General features: G+C 33.0%; 2 protein-coding genes across 2 annotated transcripts; both read right to left on the minus strand.

The window, feature by feature from the left end:
• Positions 1 to 3,957: 3,957 nt before the first annotated feature.
• On the minus strand, positions 3,958 to 5,652 carry LOC17876599 (pentatricopeptide repeat-containing protein At5g42450, mitochondrial). Its single transcript, XM_006281573.2, has one exon. It carries the CDS (start codon positions 5,572 to 5,574, stop codon positions 4,045 to 4,047), a length of 1,530 nt encoding a protein of 509 aa, XP_006281635.1. The 5' UTR covers positions 5,575 to 5,652; the 3' UTR covers positions 3,958 to 4,044.
• A 4,375-nt stretch (positions 5,653 to 10,027) lies between these two features.
• On the minus strand, positions 10,028 to 12,110 carry LOC17876235 (60S ribosomal protein L3-1). Its single transcript, XM_006280544.2, has 6 exons — positions 12,061 to 12,110; positions 11,782 to 11,876; positions 11,399 to 11,509; positions 11,007 to 11,311; positions 10,504 to 10,913; positions 10,028 to 10,415 (listed from the first exon to the last, which is right to left on the minus strand). Exons 2-6 carry the CDS (start codon positions 11,864 to 11,866, stop codon positions 10,151 to 10,153), a joined length of 1,176 nt encoding a protein of 391 aa, XP_006280606.1. The 5' UTR covers positions 11,867 to 11,876; positions 12,061 to 12,110; the 3' UTR covers positions 10,028 to 10,150.
• Positions 12,111 to 15,208: the final 3,098 nt, after the last annotated feature.

Genomic DNA, 15,208 nt, shown 5'->3' on the forward strand with positions numbered 1-15,208 from the left:
TTTAGAGGATCAACATACTATAAGCAATACATAATTTAAACAGTTTTAGAGATTGAGACACAATGATTTTATACGTCATCTCTCTTCTTCAAATATTGTGTTTCCTATAGCAATTAAATTGGGTATGTCGGCAATATATTTAATAAGCTTATCGTGACAAACTTTTTCTTCTTTGACGAGATCGTTGCAACAAAGATCAGAGAGAGTTCATTTCCAAAAGACAATGGATATTATATATTCAACGCACACTTAGGTGTGATTTTTACAAGAAAAGTATCTCATAATGATTTCGCTTCATCTTCTTCAATTGAATAAACATGGACAAAGGCACACCCCAAAACTAGAACAATGAATAGTAGTAATATGAGAGATAAGTTTAGACATATTTTTCACGCTAAAATTTGCTTGGTTTCTTATTATTAATACTAATTAATTTTATGACCAATGTTTTGTGTTTCTTAATGAAGTTAGATAAGTTCTTTATAGGTCACTAAAAACTCAACCTAACAATAATTAAACACTAATCGTTATAAATTTACGACAATAAATATTTTCGTCCAATGATCATATTATGAACGTCAGACTTAAATATTTCTATGAGGTTTTAAAATATTAAAAAACACTTAATGCAAGTAAGAATTTCTAATTCAATATGAGTAACGGATGATTAGTTTTAAATTCTCCATCAACTTTTTGGATATGTGGTTTAAAACTAACTTTAGGGTTCTAAGAAAAATATATCACATGGTAAAAAACATTAACTTACATATATAGGGTTTTTGTATCATGAGTTCAATTGTGAATAATAAAAACAATTATAATAGATTTTTTTTATTTGTTAAAGGGTTACTGTCTTGATTTGGACTATGAGTTTTGATTGTTTGTGGTATAAGCCAACTGAGATCTTAAAGTTTTCGAAACAACCTTGCTAGAAGTACAATTTACCACCAAAACTGTTTTTTTATTTTTATTGTTTTTCCAGTTAATAAAAAAATCAAACTAATTTAGAAGCGCCTTTTAAATTTAATTAGATCAGTACCTGTGTTATAGCACGGATTATATTTCTTTGTATACATAATCTATATATATAAAGTTAACTTTACTCTCTTCTCCTTAAGCCACATCATCATCCTAATCATCATCCACATCATTTTATTATTTAATTTTAATAATGTATTTATATCATTTTATTCTTTAATCTAAATATTTATAGACATGTAAACAAGTTTTTCAAAAAGAAATATGAAAAGTCCTTTCAAACATCATTTTACTATTTAATTTTAATAATTTATTTATACCATTTTATCATTTAAGTTAAAGATTTATACACATGTAAACAAGTTTTTTCAAAAAAAATAAATGAAAAGTCCTTTCAGATAATAATCATAATAAAATAAATATGTTAAATTAGTATAAAGTAGATTATACTAATATGTATGTTAAATAACAATAACAAATAACAAATATAACAAAAAAAATAAATAACAAAAACATAACAAACCAAAATAAATAGATAATAAACAAGAGATCGCTAAATCAATAAATAAAAAATACAACAATCCACGCAAAATCCACAAATCATTCTCAACTTTTGGACCAACATATTAAAAGGACCCACAATATTAACATCATCTAGATCTATATTTGGTGGGAGCCTTAATAACACAGTTTTTTTACAACTCTCCATAACACTTCTGTTTATGCTTACACATTGATTTATACTATAGACACTTAATTTCTCAACTACTATCAAAACTAAAATAAAATAGATTTTATATACAAACACAACATGAGATAGAAAATAAAAATATGTTGTAGTGGAGAAAATAAGTACGAAATAAAACACGAATCAATTACCCATAAACAAAGTAATAAAATTCTCGCGCGTAGCGCGAGCAACTGACTAGTTTTATATATTTTATATTTTAAAACAGTGTTTCAATATGTTATGTTAGTTATAGTTATTCGCACCGTATATTATAAGATTATAGTTCAACTCGCCGCTTGCAATATATTTTAGAATATTAGTTTGAAAAGACCAAATTAGAGTATATATTCTAATTTTTTATCTAAGATTTTATGATAATTTTTTAAAAAATATTAAGTTAAATTATTTTACATGTTCCAAATTAAAAGATTTAAAAGTATTGTTATATATAAAATTCTACATTGTATTTAAATTCTACATTGTATTTAAATTCTGACCCGTTACTTTTAAAAATATTTTTTGTTGAAGTATTACTATAAGGAGGAATTTCAAAAATAATCCTTTTCAAATACCCCTTTTTAAAAATACCTCATTTTCAAACTTTATCAAAAAACCACTAAAAATGTTGAAATTGATCCAAACATGTGTGTAAGCTTATAAATATACACACAAATTACATTTGTATGTGTATAACTTGTTATATATCTTTCATAAATAACATAAAAATAACTTATAAAAACCATTTAAAAACCTTATAAAACTTGTAAAAACGATTTAAAACATTATAAAATATTTGTATCAAATCTCCCAGTAGTAGTTATTATATAGAAGTACCTTATAAACCATATAAAACTTTATCATTTTTCATTTTTGAACAGGGGTATTTTTGAAAAGGGATAGATAATTGAGATATTTTTAAAAAGAGATACAACAAAAGGGTATTTTGCAAAAATTCTCTTACTAAAATTATATATTGTATATAAAATTAAGTTTGAATTTTTTATCCGTTACAATTTTTTGTTTATAAAGAGAACAATTTATATTCGTTTTCAAAAATTCGAATCATGGCATGCAGAAAAAAAATCTACATTTTTGTTATAATATGAATGATATGATGAGTTTATTTGTTTTACAGAAATATAATCATATAAAGATGGAAGGTGAAATATAATAATTAATAACAACTTAATATGATAAGTTGGATATTTAAATCTTCTATGTTTATTTAGATTGGCCATTCATTTTAAAAAAATATTAATAATGTATTTTTGTTTTTATAATTTAGTTAAATTGAAGTATTTCACAATTTTATCCTTATAGATTATTATTAATTCATTTTGTAAAACATATATTTTTAATGGCATTTGAATGTAATTACATATCATTAGTGATGTTTCTTTTATAATATACTTCCCTTTCAATAAAAAGGAGATATAAACCAAGATTACTTCTACATATACAAAATAATCGAAAAACATCTTGCGATGTAGCAGAGCTCTTTGCCTAGTTTGTTATTAGAATTTATGATAAGATAGAAGACTATAAATATGATAACATCAAAGTAGATGTGAATTTGAAGGCTAGTTAAGTGTGGTAGGGACTTGGTTTCCTTGACTAAATTAATGAGTGTCCCAAAAGATCTCATTTTGCTACTTTTCTTAGCATTAGCAAAGAGATAGAGAGAGAAGAAGGGAGCTAAATAAGGAGAGGAGATACATAGGAGATGAAGAATCAGCCAAATTTGAGACTTGTGTTTATCTTTCTTCTAGTGACTATCTTGGTCTCCTGCTCTATCGAATCTGCTCTTGCTTCTCCACTAACCGGTTAGTGCTTCACAAGTTCATAGTGCAAAAGTAATGAAAATATGTATGCACCTAGAGCAACATATTTGGGGAAAAAAATAACATGGTCATCACTTCATCTAATTCAATTAGCATGAATTAGTGCTTATGCCAAGTTTTTTTTTTTTTGTTTCTTTTATAGGATGGAGGCAGAAGATGATACAATCACCAGGATCAAGAAGTAAACAAACTGGAGGTTATGGTCGTCGTTACGGCCCCGGTCATGGCTATTATATTCCGAAGCCGCCACCACCAGTATTGTCACCATTATCATCACCACCACCACCACTAGCCCCATCATCAATGCCATTGTCATTGCCGTGATACAAAGAAACTTGCTAAATTATTTTTAGTCTTACAACATATTAAGTTACGTTAGGCTATGTATAAATCATAGCTACCGCAACGTGATATGTTTATTACGAGATCAGCATATAAGCCCTTAAGGAGATTGTTAAATATGTTAAGAGTTGCATTCGCAAGTTTTAACCACATTCATCTTCCTCTAATACATTGTGTAATAAGTCTCAACATCCTATAGACTTCACCCTTGAGTTCGCTATTCTTGTCAGCATTCACAAAGACACGAACTTGGTCTCTAACTTCAATCCAACTACACCCTGTGATACGCTTTAAACCCATTTCCTTCATCTTCCTCCTTATATCTGACACATTCCCCCACTTTTCAGCTGCAGAGTAAGCATTTGAAAGCATTACATATGATGAAACATCTCTTGGATCCATCTCCAAGATCTTAGACGCTACTAATTTAGCCAGACGCTTGTTTGAGTGAATCTGACATCCCCCAAGTAACGCTTTCCAAAACCCGATCCCCGGGTCAAGAGGCATGCTTTTGATAAGCTCCTCTGCTTCTTTGAAACGACCTGACCTAGAGAGCATATCCACCATACAAGCATAGTGCTCTGGTTGTAGCACGTTTGGCTCGTCGTAATCATTCACAGCTTTGTTAAAATACATGTACCCTTCTTGAATTAGACCCGAGTGGTTACATGCAAATAATAGTCCAAGAAGTGTCACATTGTTTGGTTTCATGTTTGTGTCGCTGACCATTTTCTCAAACATGGCTATAGCTTCTTCTCCTCTTCCGTTATGCGCATAACCCCATATTATAGAGTTCCACGATACAATGTTCCGATGTTGTTCTTCGAGCTTGTTGAAAGCAAGAAGACTATCTTCCATGTTTCCACATTTTGAGTAAAAACTTATCAGAGAGTTCCCAATAAAAACATTACTACATTGCTGACCCAAGAACTTGATTACGCAGGCGTGTATACTTTTCCCCGCACCATGAGCAGCCATGTTAGATACCGCTGTTACAGTACAAGGGAAGGTTGATTCATTAGGCATCACCACACCTTCCCTTAACATATCAACAAACGTATTCACAGCTTCTTCGTTCTTCCCCGTCTGACTAAACCCGCCAATAACTGCGTTCCAAGTAACAACACTTTTCTCTGGCATTGTTCGAAACAACGAAAGAGCTTCCTCAAATTCATGTTTCTTAAGATACCCGCTAATCAAATTGGTCATAGAAACTACGTTTGGTTCTCTAGTATCATCAAAACACCTACGAGCATCTACCAAAGTACTCAGCTTCACATAACAGTTCAAAACAGCACTACCCACAAACACATTCGAAGAAAGTCCCACTTTTAATGCATAACCATGTAGCTGCTTACCCAATTTGACATCTTTCAAAAATGTAGAAGAACCAATGATTGTCCCAAACGTGAACTCGTTTGGTCTTATGCCCAAACATAACAGTCTTTTGAAGGCATGACTTGCTTCTACATGTCTGTTTTGCTTCACAAAACGACCAATCACCGCTGTAGCAGAAACGACATTTAAGTCAGTAATTTCGTCGAACGCTTGGTGTGCGTTAGAGACCAGAACCGATTCAAGATATTTAACCGACTTGGGGAAAGAATTATGTGATTTGGTAACAAGGGCACTTGGAAAAGAGTGAGATTTTCGTAAAAGGAGTAGTCTTTGAGATAAAACCATAAGAACAGAGCGATTAACATTTGGGTTCAACCCAGGAACTGGGACAGAACAAAAACAAGCAAAAGAAGTTGCAGTTGCTGTCGCCTGTCGCACGCGTTATGTTATAACCGAACCCGGTATGACAAAATAGATTGGATCATTGGTTAAATAAACCGAACTAATCAAAAGGATCGTGTAAAAATCAAGTTGAATAAAATATTTTAGAGGATCACTATGTTATAACTTAACCCGTGAAAATAGATTGGATTTTTTTTTTTTTTTTTCGTCAAAATAAAATTATATTTGATAATTGTGGAAATCGTAATACAATTGGTCTGATAGCCATATAGGCGGATTCAAGAAATCAGAATAAAAGGTAGTTGAATTACATCCAGAGGAAGCTAACAAATGAGCAACTTTATTACAATTTCTATTACAAAACGCAAATGAAATATTGGAAAATTTCTCAACCCAAAAGAGAATGTCACGAATAACTGCTTCAATTGTGATGTCATAGTGTTGCTTGTGTAACATATCAATTAATAACTTGCAATCTCCTTCAAAACAAATGTTCGTAATGCCCCTTAACCAAACTTGTTGTAGTGCAGCTAATAATGACTTTGCTTCGGCTTCTAACGGTGAAATAGATGTCCCTAGTTGAGAAGCTCCCCAACCTAAAGATGCGCCAGTTGAGTTACGAATAATCCATCCCCCTTTTGTGCTCCTAGTTATGCTATCAAAAGCCGCATCAAAATTACATTTTAAAGTATCCATCGATGGTCGAGTCCATAGTTGCTGTTGCGAATTTCTAGGCCCCAAAGTGATAGAATTTGCTTCCATGGAAGTGTGATTAATCCAGGCTTGAACATCGCAATTTGATCTATTAAGGACTGTGCTTTGAGATATCCAAATACCTTCAAATATAAATTTGTTTCTCGATTTCCAAATATGCCACAGAAGCCATAAAGGCAACATTCTTTCATGTGGTGACAATGATGTGAACTGATAGTCAATAATATTTTTTAAATTTTGTTCACTATCAATGGAAGGAGTGTAAAGATTAGGGAGATGAATATGAGATTGATCCCAAATTCGTTTAGCGTAAGGGCAAGTAAAAAAAATATGATTTATAGTTTCATCAGCCCGAAAACACCGTGGACAAACTGGATCAATGTTCATTCCCCTAGAATTTAATCGTGTAATTGTGGCTAAGGATTTGGTGATGTAACGCCACAAAAAATGTTTAATTTTGGGAAGAATGTCAAGTTTCCAGATTTTATTCTTTAAGCAAGTGGAACCGTGAGGGAGGGGCGGTTGATTAATTATAGTATTTGGATCATTCATGCAAAGCCAATACCCAGATCGCACAGAATATTCTCCCGTGTTGTTATAATGCCAAGCAAGACCATCTGGAGTTGCTTGTTGAGAAAGGTAAATATCCTGTAAAATAAAATGATCTTCTGGTCTTATTGTTTCTAAAATCTTTGTTGTATCCCAATGTCGATATCCTCCCGTCTTCGAGATTAAATCACCTAAATGATCCTCTGTGCCTGGATCAATACTAAAAACCGGTCTAGGAGGATGAGTTAGAGAAACATTATCTTTATTAATACGTATATGTTCACCATTGCCGACTGTGAAACGAGTTCCTTTTTTAATTACTTCCAAGCCTGCAAGAATCGATGCCCATCCGTACGATTGTTTTAATCTTTTTTTCGCCTCCAAAATTGGACAATCTCGGAAGTACATAGCTTTCATGACACGAGCAAAAAGAGATTCAGGTTGTTTAATGATTCGCCAAGCTTGTTTCGCAAGTAAAGCGTCATTGAACTTCTCCAAATCTTTGAAACCCAATCCACCATCTTTCTTAGCATATTGAAGACGCTTCCAAGCTATCCAAGATATACCACGATTCTGATGACCTTTTTCCCACCAAAACTTCTGAAGAACCGATTCTATTTCCGTTATAATACCAAGCGGTAATTTGAAGCAAGACATCGAATATACAGGCATTGACAAAGCGACTGACTTCAACATTATCTCTTTTCCAGCCGGTGATAAATGTTTTGCGCTCCAAGTAGAAGTACGTTGTTTGACTCGATCAATAATGTAAGTAAACATTTCTTTCTTTTTCTTCCCAAATTGTTCCGGCAAACCTAAATATTTTCCCCCACCCCCATGATTTGGAATATTTAGAATGTTTTTTAGTCTAGTTTGAGTATGTCCATCTACTCTTGAGCCAAAAGTTATAAGAGATTTAGTCATATTAATTTTTTGCCCTGAGTAGTATTCATAGACTTGAAAAACTTCTTTAATAGCTTTACAATTTCTAGCATTTGCTTGACAAAAGAAAAGAGAGTCATCAGCAAATTGGAGGTGGGTTATTGGTGGAACACCATTGCCTATTCGAACTCCACGAATATCTCCATCTTTAACTCGAGTTCTAATAAGGTGACTCATAATGTCAGCACATAGAATAAAAAGATATGGGGATAAAGGGTCCCCTTGACGAATACCTCTCTCTGGAACGACTAAACCTTGTGGAGAGCCATTGATTAAAATAGAATAACGGACAGAACGAACTGTAGCCATTATCCAATTAATCCAAATTTCCGAGAAACCAAATAATTTCATCGCAACCTCCAAAAAATCCCATTCCACTCTATCATAAGCCTTAGTAACATCAGTTTTAATGGCCATATAATTTTGTGAAACTCTTTTCCTTACTTTTAAAGAATGCATCACCTCATGTGCAATCATAACATTATCATTTATATGTCGACCCGGAATGAAAGCAGCTTGAGAGTCTGAAACTATACCATTTAGATGTTTTTTTAACCGATTTACTAGGCATTTAGAAATTATTTTATAAAGTACATTACACAAGGCAATGGGTCTGTAATCCGATAAAGTGGATGGTTTGTCATTTTTAGGTATCATGCATATATTTGTGTGATTGATACCTGGTTTCATAAGAAATCTTTAACTTCCATAATTATATCATCTCCTATGATCCCCCAATATTGTTTATAAAAACGAGCAGTCAATCCGTCAGGTCCTGGTGCCTTATCATCGCTGATAGAAGAAACAGCTTCAAACACTTCGGCAGCACTAAAATCTTTGGTGAGGTCATCATTCATGATCGAAGAAACAGTGGGAGGGAAATCACCAAAATCTATAGGTGCTACTGGAGTATTACTCGATGTATATACATTAGTGAAATACTCTTGGGCATGGTCTCCAACTTCTTTGTCTCCTTGATATATATTATTGTGGTCATCTCGAATAAGTGAAATAAAGTTGTTAGCGTATCGAGTTTTCGTACTCGCATGGAAGAAACCAGTGTTACGATCTCCAAGAGTCATCCATGTATTTCTACTTTTATTTTTCCAATAATATTCTTCATCATTATAAGCTAACTGGAGCTCTCTTTGTAGCTTTGGTATTCGTTGACGATGAGAACGATTCATACTCTCCATAGCCTTGTTGAGGACATCTTGAAAGTATACTATGCGTTTGGCTGCATTGATGTTGGACATGTGTTTCCCTTTAGACATAGCTAGTCGACAATCATAGATTTGATCACCAATAGAATATGATCGATTAGCCTTACATAGATTCCATCCTTTTTCCACAATAAGATCAAAATCCGGAATGGAAATCAATCTCTTATCAAAACGGAAGGGTTTTTTATGATTTGTGTAGGTAGAAGTAAATCCTACTATATTAAGAAGTACACAAATAAAAATAACCTTATATTGTAAATTGTAAGACTTTACAATGATAATAACAAAGATAATTAAACAAAATAATCAAACAAATTAAATAAATAAAACCGCAAAATAATTAAACAAATACTTTCTCTGTTTCATTATAAGTGATGTTTTAGCCAATTTTTTTGTTTCAATATAAGTGATGTTTTTAATTTCCTATGCAAAAAATCTAATGTATTTAATATTTTTTTGACCAATAATATTTTACATCATATTTTCTTATTGGTTGAATTCATATTAGTTGAATTCATATTAGTTAATGATGTTTTTATGAAAAATGGGTAAGTTATATGTTTTATTATTTAGTGTGCCAAAACCTTAAACATCACTTTTAATGAAACAGAGCAAGTATATTAATACAACGCACATAAACATTCAATTAAATAATAACAAAATAAATTATTACGAATTCACGTTTTCAGATTAGTACCTAGTGTTTAATTAACCAAACCAAACAAAAGGAACAAGTGTAAAAATCAAGAGGGAAAAATTGAGATGATTTTGAAGGATTTTGTGAATTTTAAAAAATTTAAGTGACTTTTCTGATTATTTGGTGAAATTGTAAACTTTTATTTTTTCCAATTGAATTAATAAGAGGAAGAGTAATTAATTCGCATTCTTTTTAACTAAAAATAAAACTCATTCGGGTTTATATCAAAACAGATAATTTAATTCAGAATAAGAAAATGAGAAGAAAAAAATATAAAGAATAGTTAAAGAAGCAAAAAAACTGTTCCAATTCACCAAATAGCTAAAAAAAAAACCCAAAATTGCCACAGAACATTTAGACTTTCAGAGAAGAGCTAATCAGAAAGAGAACTTGTTTAAGCCTTTGTTGCTGCACGACCATAAAACTTGGCCTTTTCCTGGGAGGTCTGGAAGCTACCATGTCCAAACTTGGAGGAGGCATCAATGAACTTGAGATTAATCACTTCCATGGCAAGACGAGATGTCTGAGTAAGCAGCGACTGGCGCAGAGTCACAACTCTTTTCTTTGGACCCATACAGCAACCTTTAATCATCAAGAAGTCATCTTTCACCACACCGTAGTGTGCGAATCCTCCCATTGGAGTCACTTCCTTCTCAGTCCTATATCATTGCCAAACAAAATCACAATCAGGGGAGGTGGCAATACAGAACTAAAGTAAGTGATAGATAAAGAGTAAATGCTACTGACCTGTCGTATTCAGTCATGGCTGAATGAGCCTCTGAACCAACTTTGCCCAACCTGTAAATCTTCTTGTTTAATTCAGTACGGTGATGGTAACCGTTTTGACCAGCCCTAGCTACTGTGTAGGACACTCTAGCTGGATGCCACGCACCGATACAAGCCACCTTACGTAGACCTCTGTGAGTCTTACGGGGAAGCCTTGTCACACCCCAACGGGTAACAACACCTTCATAACCCTTACCCTTGGTCACACCAATCACATCAATCATTTCGTCTTTTTGGAAAACAGCATCGATTGGGATCTGTTTCTCAAAGAAACTGTAGGCAAAGTCGACTTTCTCGGCAATGGTACCACCATTAATCTGAATTTCCATCATGTGAGCTTTCTTCTGCTTCAATCCTTTCATCTTCCTAATCTGTAAAGAGAGAGATAACATCAAATTGTCAACAAGAGCACATTTTAGAAGATGTTTAAACATCAATGCTAAACATTTCATAAGCAACATTACCTGAGTGTGAGCCAAAACACGGATAACAGTTCCGTATTTCTTCATCTTCTCAAGCTGAGCCTGGATACTCTTCTTGCCCTCATCAGACTCATACTGCTTTGCGTAGCCAGTGAAAGCCTTCTTCTTAGACTTAGCCCAGTTCTTGTAGAACCTTCTCCTAACCTCCTCACTCAAATGCTGTGCCCAGACAGTGTTCAAAGACCTCAAACCTCTCGGAGTCTTAACATAAGCAACAACTCCAACAACAACCATAGCAGGTGTCTCAATGATTGTAACAGCCTCACATGTCTCCTTCTTGTGAAGCTCTACACAAAATTAAAAACAAAGTCAAAAACTTTAAAACTCAAGAAGCTCTGAGAAGACAAAACCAGAATAAACAAAATTTCACTTACTTGATCCAGGTTTCTCCACATCCCTAACAATATGTGTCATACCAGCTTTGTAACCCATGAAAGCTGTGAACTTACAAGGCTTGGTTTGATCATCCTTAGGGAAAGCCTTCACTGATGATCCAACAATAACATGTAAGCAACCCAAACACAAAAAAAACACATCAAAAGAGTAACCTTTTGGTATATAATCAAAAAAGAGATCAACTTTATAAAAACCCATCAAAAGTGTAACCTTTTGGTGTATTAACAAAAAGAGATGAACTTTATAAGAACCCATCAAAAGAGTAACATTTTGGTGTATAATCAAAAAAAAAAATCAACTTTATAAAAACCCAAGTAAGCATTTCATTAACACTAAAACCAAAATTGAAGTAAAGACTCACCCTTTCCTCTGTGACGGTTAGCTCTCTTCCTTGGTAAGAAACCAAGAGAACCATGTCTTGGGTGCTCAAACTTCCTGTGAGACATTCTTCTCCTCCTAATGTACCACAAAATCAGAAATCAAATAACTCTATAACAACACTTCTCTAGACTAATCCTAATCAAAAGATTCAAATGGATTCAATAAACAATTCAGAGAGATGAATAGTAAAATTCTAACTAAGTATATGAAACACAAATATTCAAAAATGGAGTTGAGGAAACGAGGAGAAGAGACAAACCTGAAAACTCCAATGAGCCCTGCGGCGTAAGTAAGTGAAACTATATTAAAAAAAAAAAAAAAAAACCTAATTACGTTTCATTTATATATAACCTTTAAACGCTTTTGGGCATTTTAAATTCTGAACCTTTTTTCTTATTGGGCTTTAAAGCCCAATAAGATCGAAATTAGGGTAAACGAATGTGTCTCTCTATATAACAAACTCATCTTCCTCTCCCTGCCTCTGACTTCTGTTTCAAATCTCATCGTTTGTGTTCTGTTCTTAAAATTGAATCTACAATGCTAATTTTCTGAGTTTTGATTTTTTTTTTGGGAGGAGAGTGATGAAATCAAAATTCATATCGAACGCTAGTGTCTTGCAAAGATGCGGTGAGCGTCGATTTTTCCACACGAGATTTCTGACTCCTTGTTAAAAAAAATGAAAATTTTCGTTTTAGGAATCTTGATTTCGTTTTCTTTAAATCAAAAGCTGTGTCTAGTCTCAGATTTGTCGATGGTTTGGTCAGTTTAGTTCGGTTTGGGACTACATGCGAATCATAGTCAGTTTGGTTTGGTTCGGTTCGGTTAGGAATGATGGATTGTTCTCATGTGTACTAATCTTGATGTTTCTTGAGTCTCTTATTTGTAAAATTTGGATAATCCAATGAACAAATTTGATGTAGAGTGTTTCATGGGTGGTTTGGTCAGTTTAGTTTTAATTTGGTTCGGTTCGGATTACATACTAATCAAAGATGGTTTGGTTCGGTTCGGTATGATGGATTTGTACGGAATGATGCAAACATGCTCGAATTTGATATCACAGTCAGTGCGCAGTGCCAGGAAAAGATAATTATTCAACATGTAAATATATTGAAGTCTTATAATCGCTAATTCCTGATAATATGGATTTGGAGAATTTGGGATAACACTTTCGGTATAGATCTGAGGAGAAGGCTACAAGCTCGTGTATTTGTAATGCAACTCTCCAACCTTTCCTTAGCTCGACCTCTGGCATAGGCCTAACCAAAAGCTAATCATAACCGTATTTATAAATTGTAATTAGACTGTGACTGTATAAAACGGTTTAACTGTAACCGTTAACCGTACAGTTAAACCGTACAAGTAAATTAGTTATGGTTAAAAAAAATTAACTGTAACCATTAATTAATTGTAACCATAATAAACTACCAGTTAATTGCACATTTAAATCATTAAATAAATTTAAATTATAATTATAACTGTATATAATGAAAATACACATCGAATGTTTGGTTAAGATTTTAATCTTGTTAAAAGCAATACAACAAATTGAACTTGTAAGTAATCAAAATATTTCATACTAAACTATTTATAATTTATTTATGTGTGTATTTGATGTTGAGTTTCCCAGTTTTTATCCAATACCCATATTTAACTAATTCACAATAAATATTTGAATCATGAAATATAATTTCATATATTATTTTATTATTATAAAGGTTAAAAATATAAGATTTTGTCTCTAATATTAATATTGTAATAATTATCAAATAACTGTAATTGTATTTAAGCTTAACCGTAATTAATGGTAACCATATACAACCGTTATCGTCTTAACCGTATATATAATGATTAAGGTTATGGTTAAAGAAAATTATAACTGTAACTAGTGGTTAATTAACCTTAACCGTAACAGTGGTCATGTCCTGGCATGATTCCACGGATCACATTTTTCCTTTACGTGCATCACGGAAAATAGATGCATAAGTATTTCATAAATACTTAGTGAGGGCGATCTTCCCATCTACGAGATATACACACAAGCAATGAGATAACACCCACATATATAACATAAACAAACCATCCAGCTAGCTAAACATTCAATAACACTTCCAGTTAACCTATAAATCATCACAAACAAGTCACTCAATCCCAATCGCTCAGATAATCTCATTGTCACGCACTCACCTTAACAAGGTGATTTGAACAACAAATACAACCAGGAAAGACTCTCCTCGCGACTGCAACAGCCAAACAACCCCCTACAACAATCCACACAAACAAAATCTCTATGAACCAAAATGGACAGAAACAGCAGAAAATTATAGCCATAGAATGAAGCCCTAAAACATAAATCAACCGTTAACTTTTGAATCCCTTCGGTGGAAAGCACTAAATAGTCGTCAGCAACCTTCCCACAAAATTTGGTGCCGATCAGATAAACGATGAAACCACGATCGCATTTACAAACTCCGATGATCCCAGTTCGCAACAGAGAAGAAGCGTCTCACCAAACTGCATATAACTCACTGAGTATTAATCCGAATTCACTTCTGTAAAAAGTACAATCAACGTACACGCTTTAAGAACAAACCTACCAAAATTCGTTACCTTTCGATAAGATTTGATACGTCGAAACACTGTTCTACCAAAACGTGACGAGTTTGCTTCTTTGCTTTATACGCCAAACATAAACTAACCCTCTCCTTCTCACAAGTGAACTTCTCCTTTTCCTTTTTTCAAACTCAAAACTCAGAAACAACAGCGACAAAACAAAAAAGAGAAGAAGTGTTTTGTATAAAACTAGGGTTTTTAGTTTAATTCTGATTAAACCAGGATTTACCTAAACCGACATTAATTAAACCTCCTTTGATTCAATTAACAACTCGACCAGTTTAGGAAATCAATCGGAATTAAACCGACTCCACCCTAATTCTTATACACACTCAAGTCTCCTATTATTTTCCAGAACACGGGCGTTACACATGCTAACCAATTTAAGGAAGTGATATGTCGGTAGGAGTTCAGGAACATAAATGTAAGATCGTGCTTGGAAGATTCCTTAAATAGTATAGTGAAAATTGCTCACCTTAAACTACAAGTGAATACTTGTTCAAAAAAAATGAAAACAAAACTACAAGTGTCTAGACCTATAGCTAATGAGAAAATGACATACTTCTTTTAAGGCAACATTTAGTTATTATATAAAGTTGAAATTTATGGCAAAGTTTATGATATTACTGTAGGTTAAATCGTGGATATATATATATTATTTATTCTTTGTGCACCAAATGGAGGATATAGATTTAAACTTTTTATTTTGTGTTGTATTTTAACTAAGCTTCCTTAACCTCTTCGAGAAGATTTTGTCAAAAGTTTAATATCTTACGAGCCTCGTGGAAATAACAAAC

This window comes from Capsella rubella, unplaced genomic scaffold (assembly GCF_000375325.1).
Source record: "Capsella rubella cultivar Monte Gargano unplaced genomic scaffold, Caprub1_0 scaffold_8, whole genome shotgun sequence".
Taxonomy (NCBI): domain Eukaryota; kingdom Viridiplantae; phylum Streptophyta; class Magnoliopsida; order Brassicales; family Brassicaceae; genus Capsella; species Capsella rubella.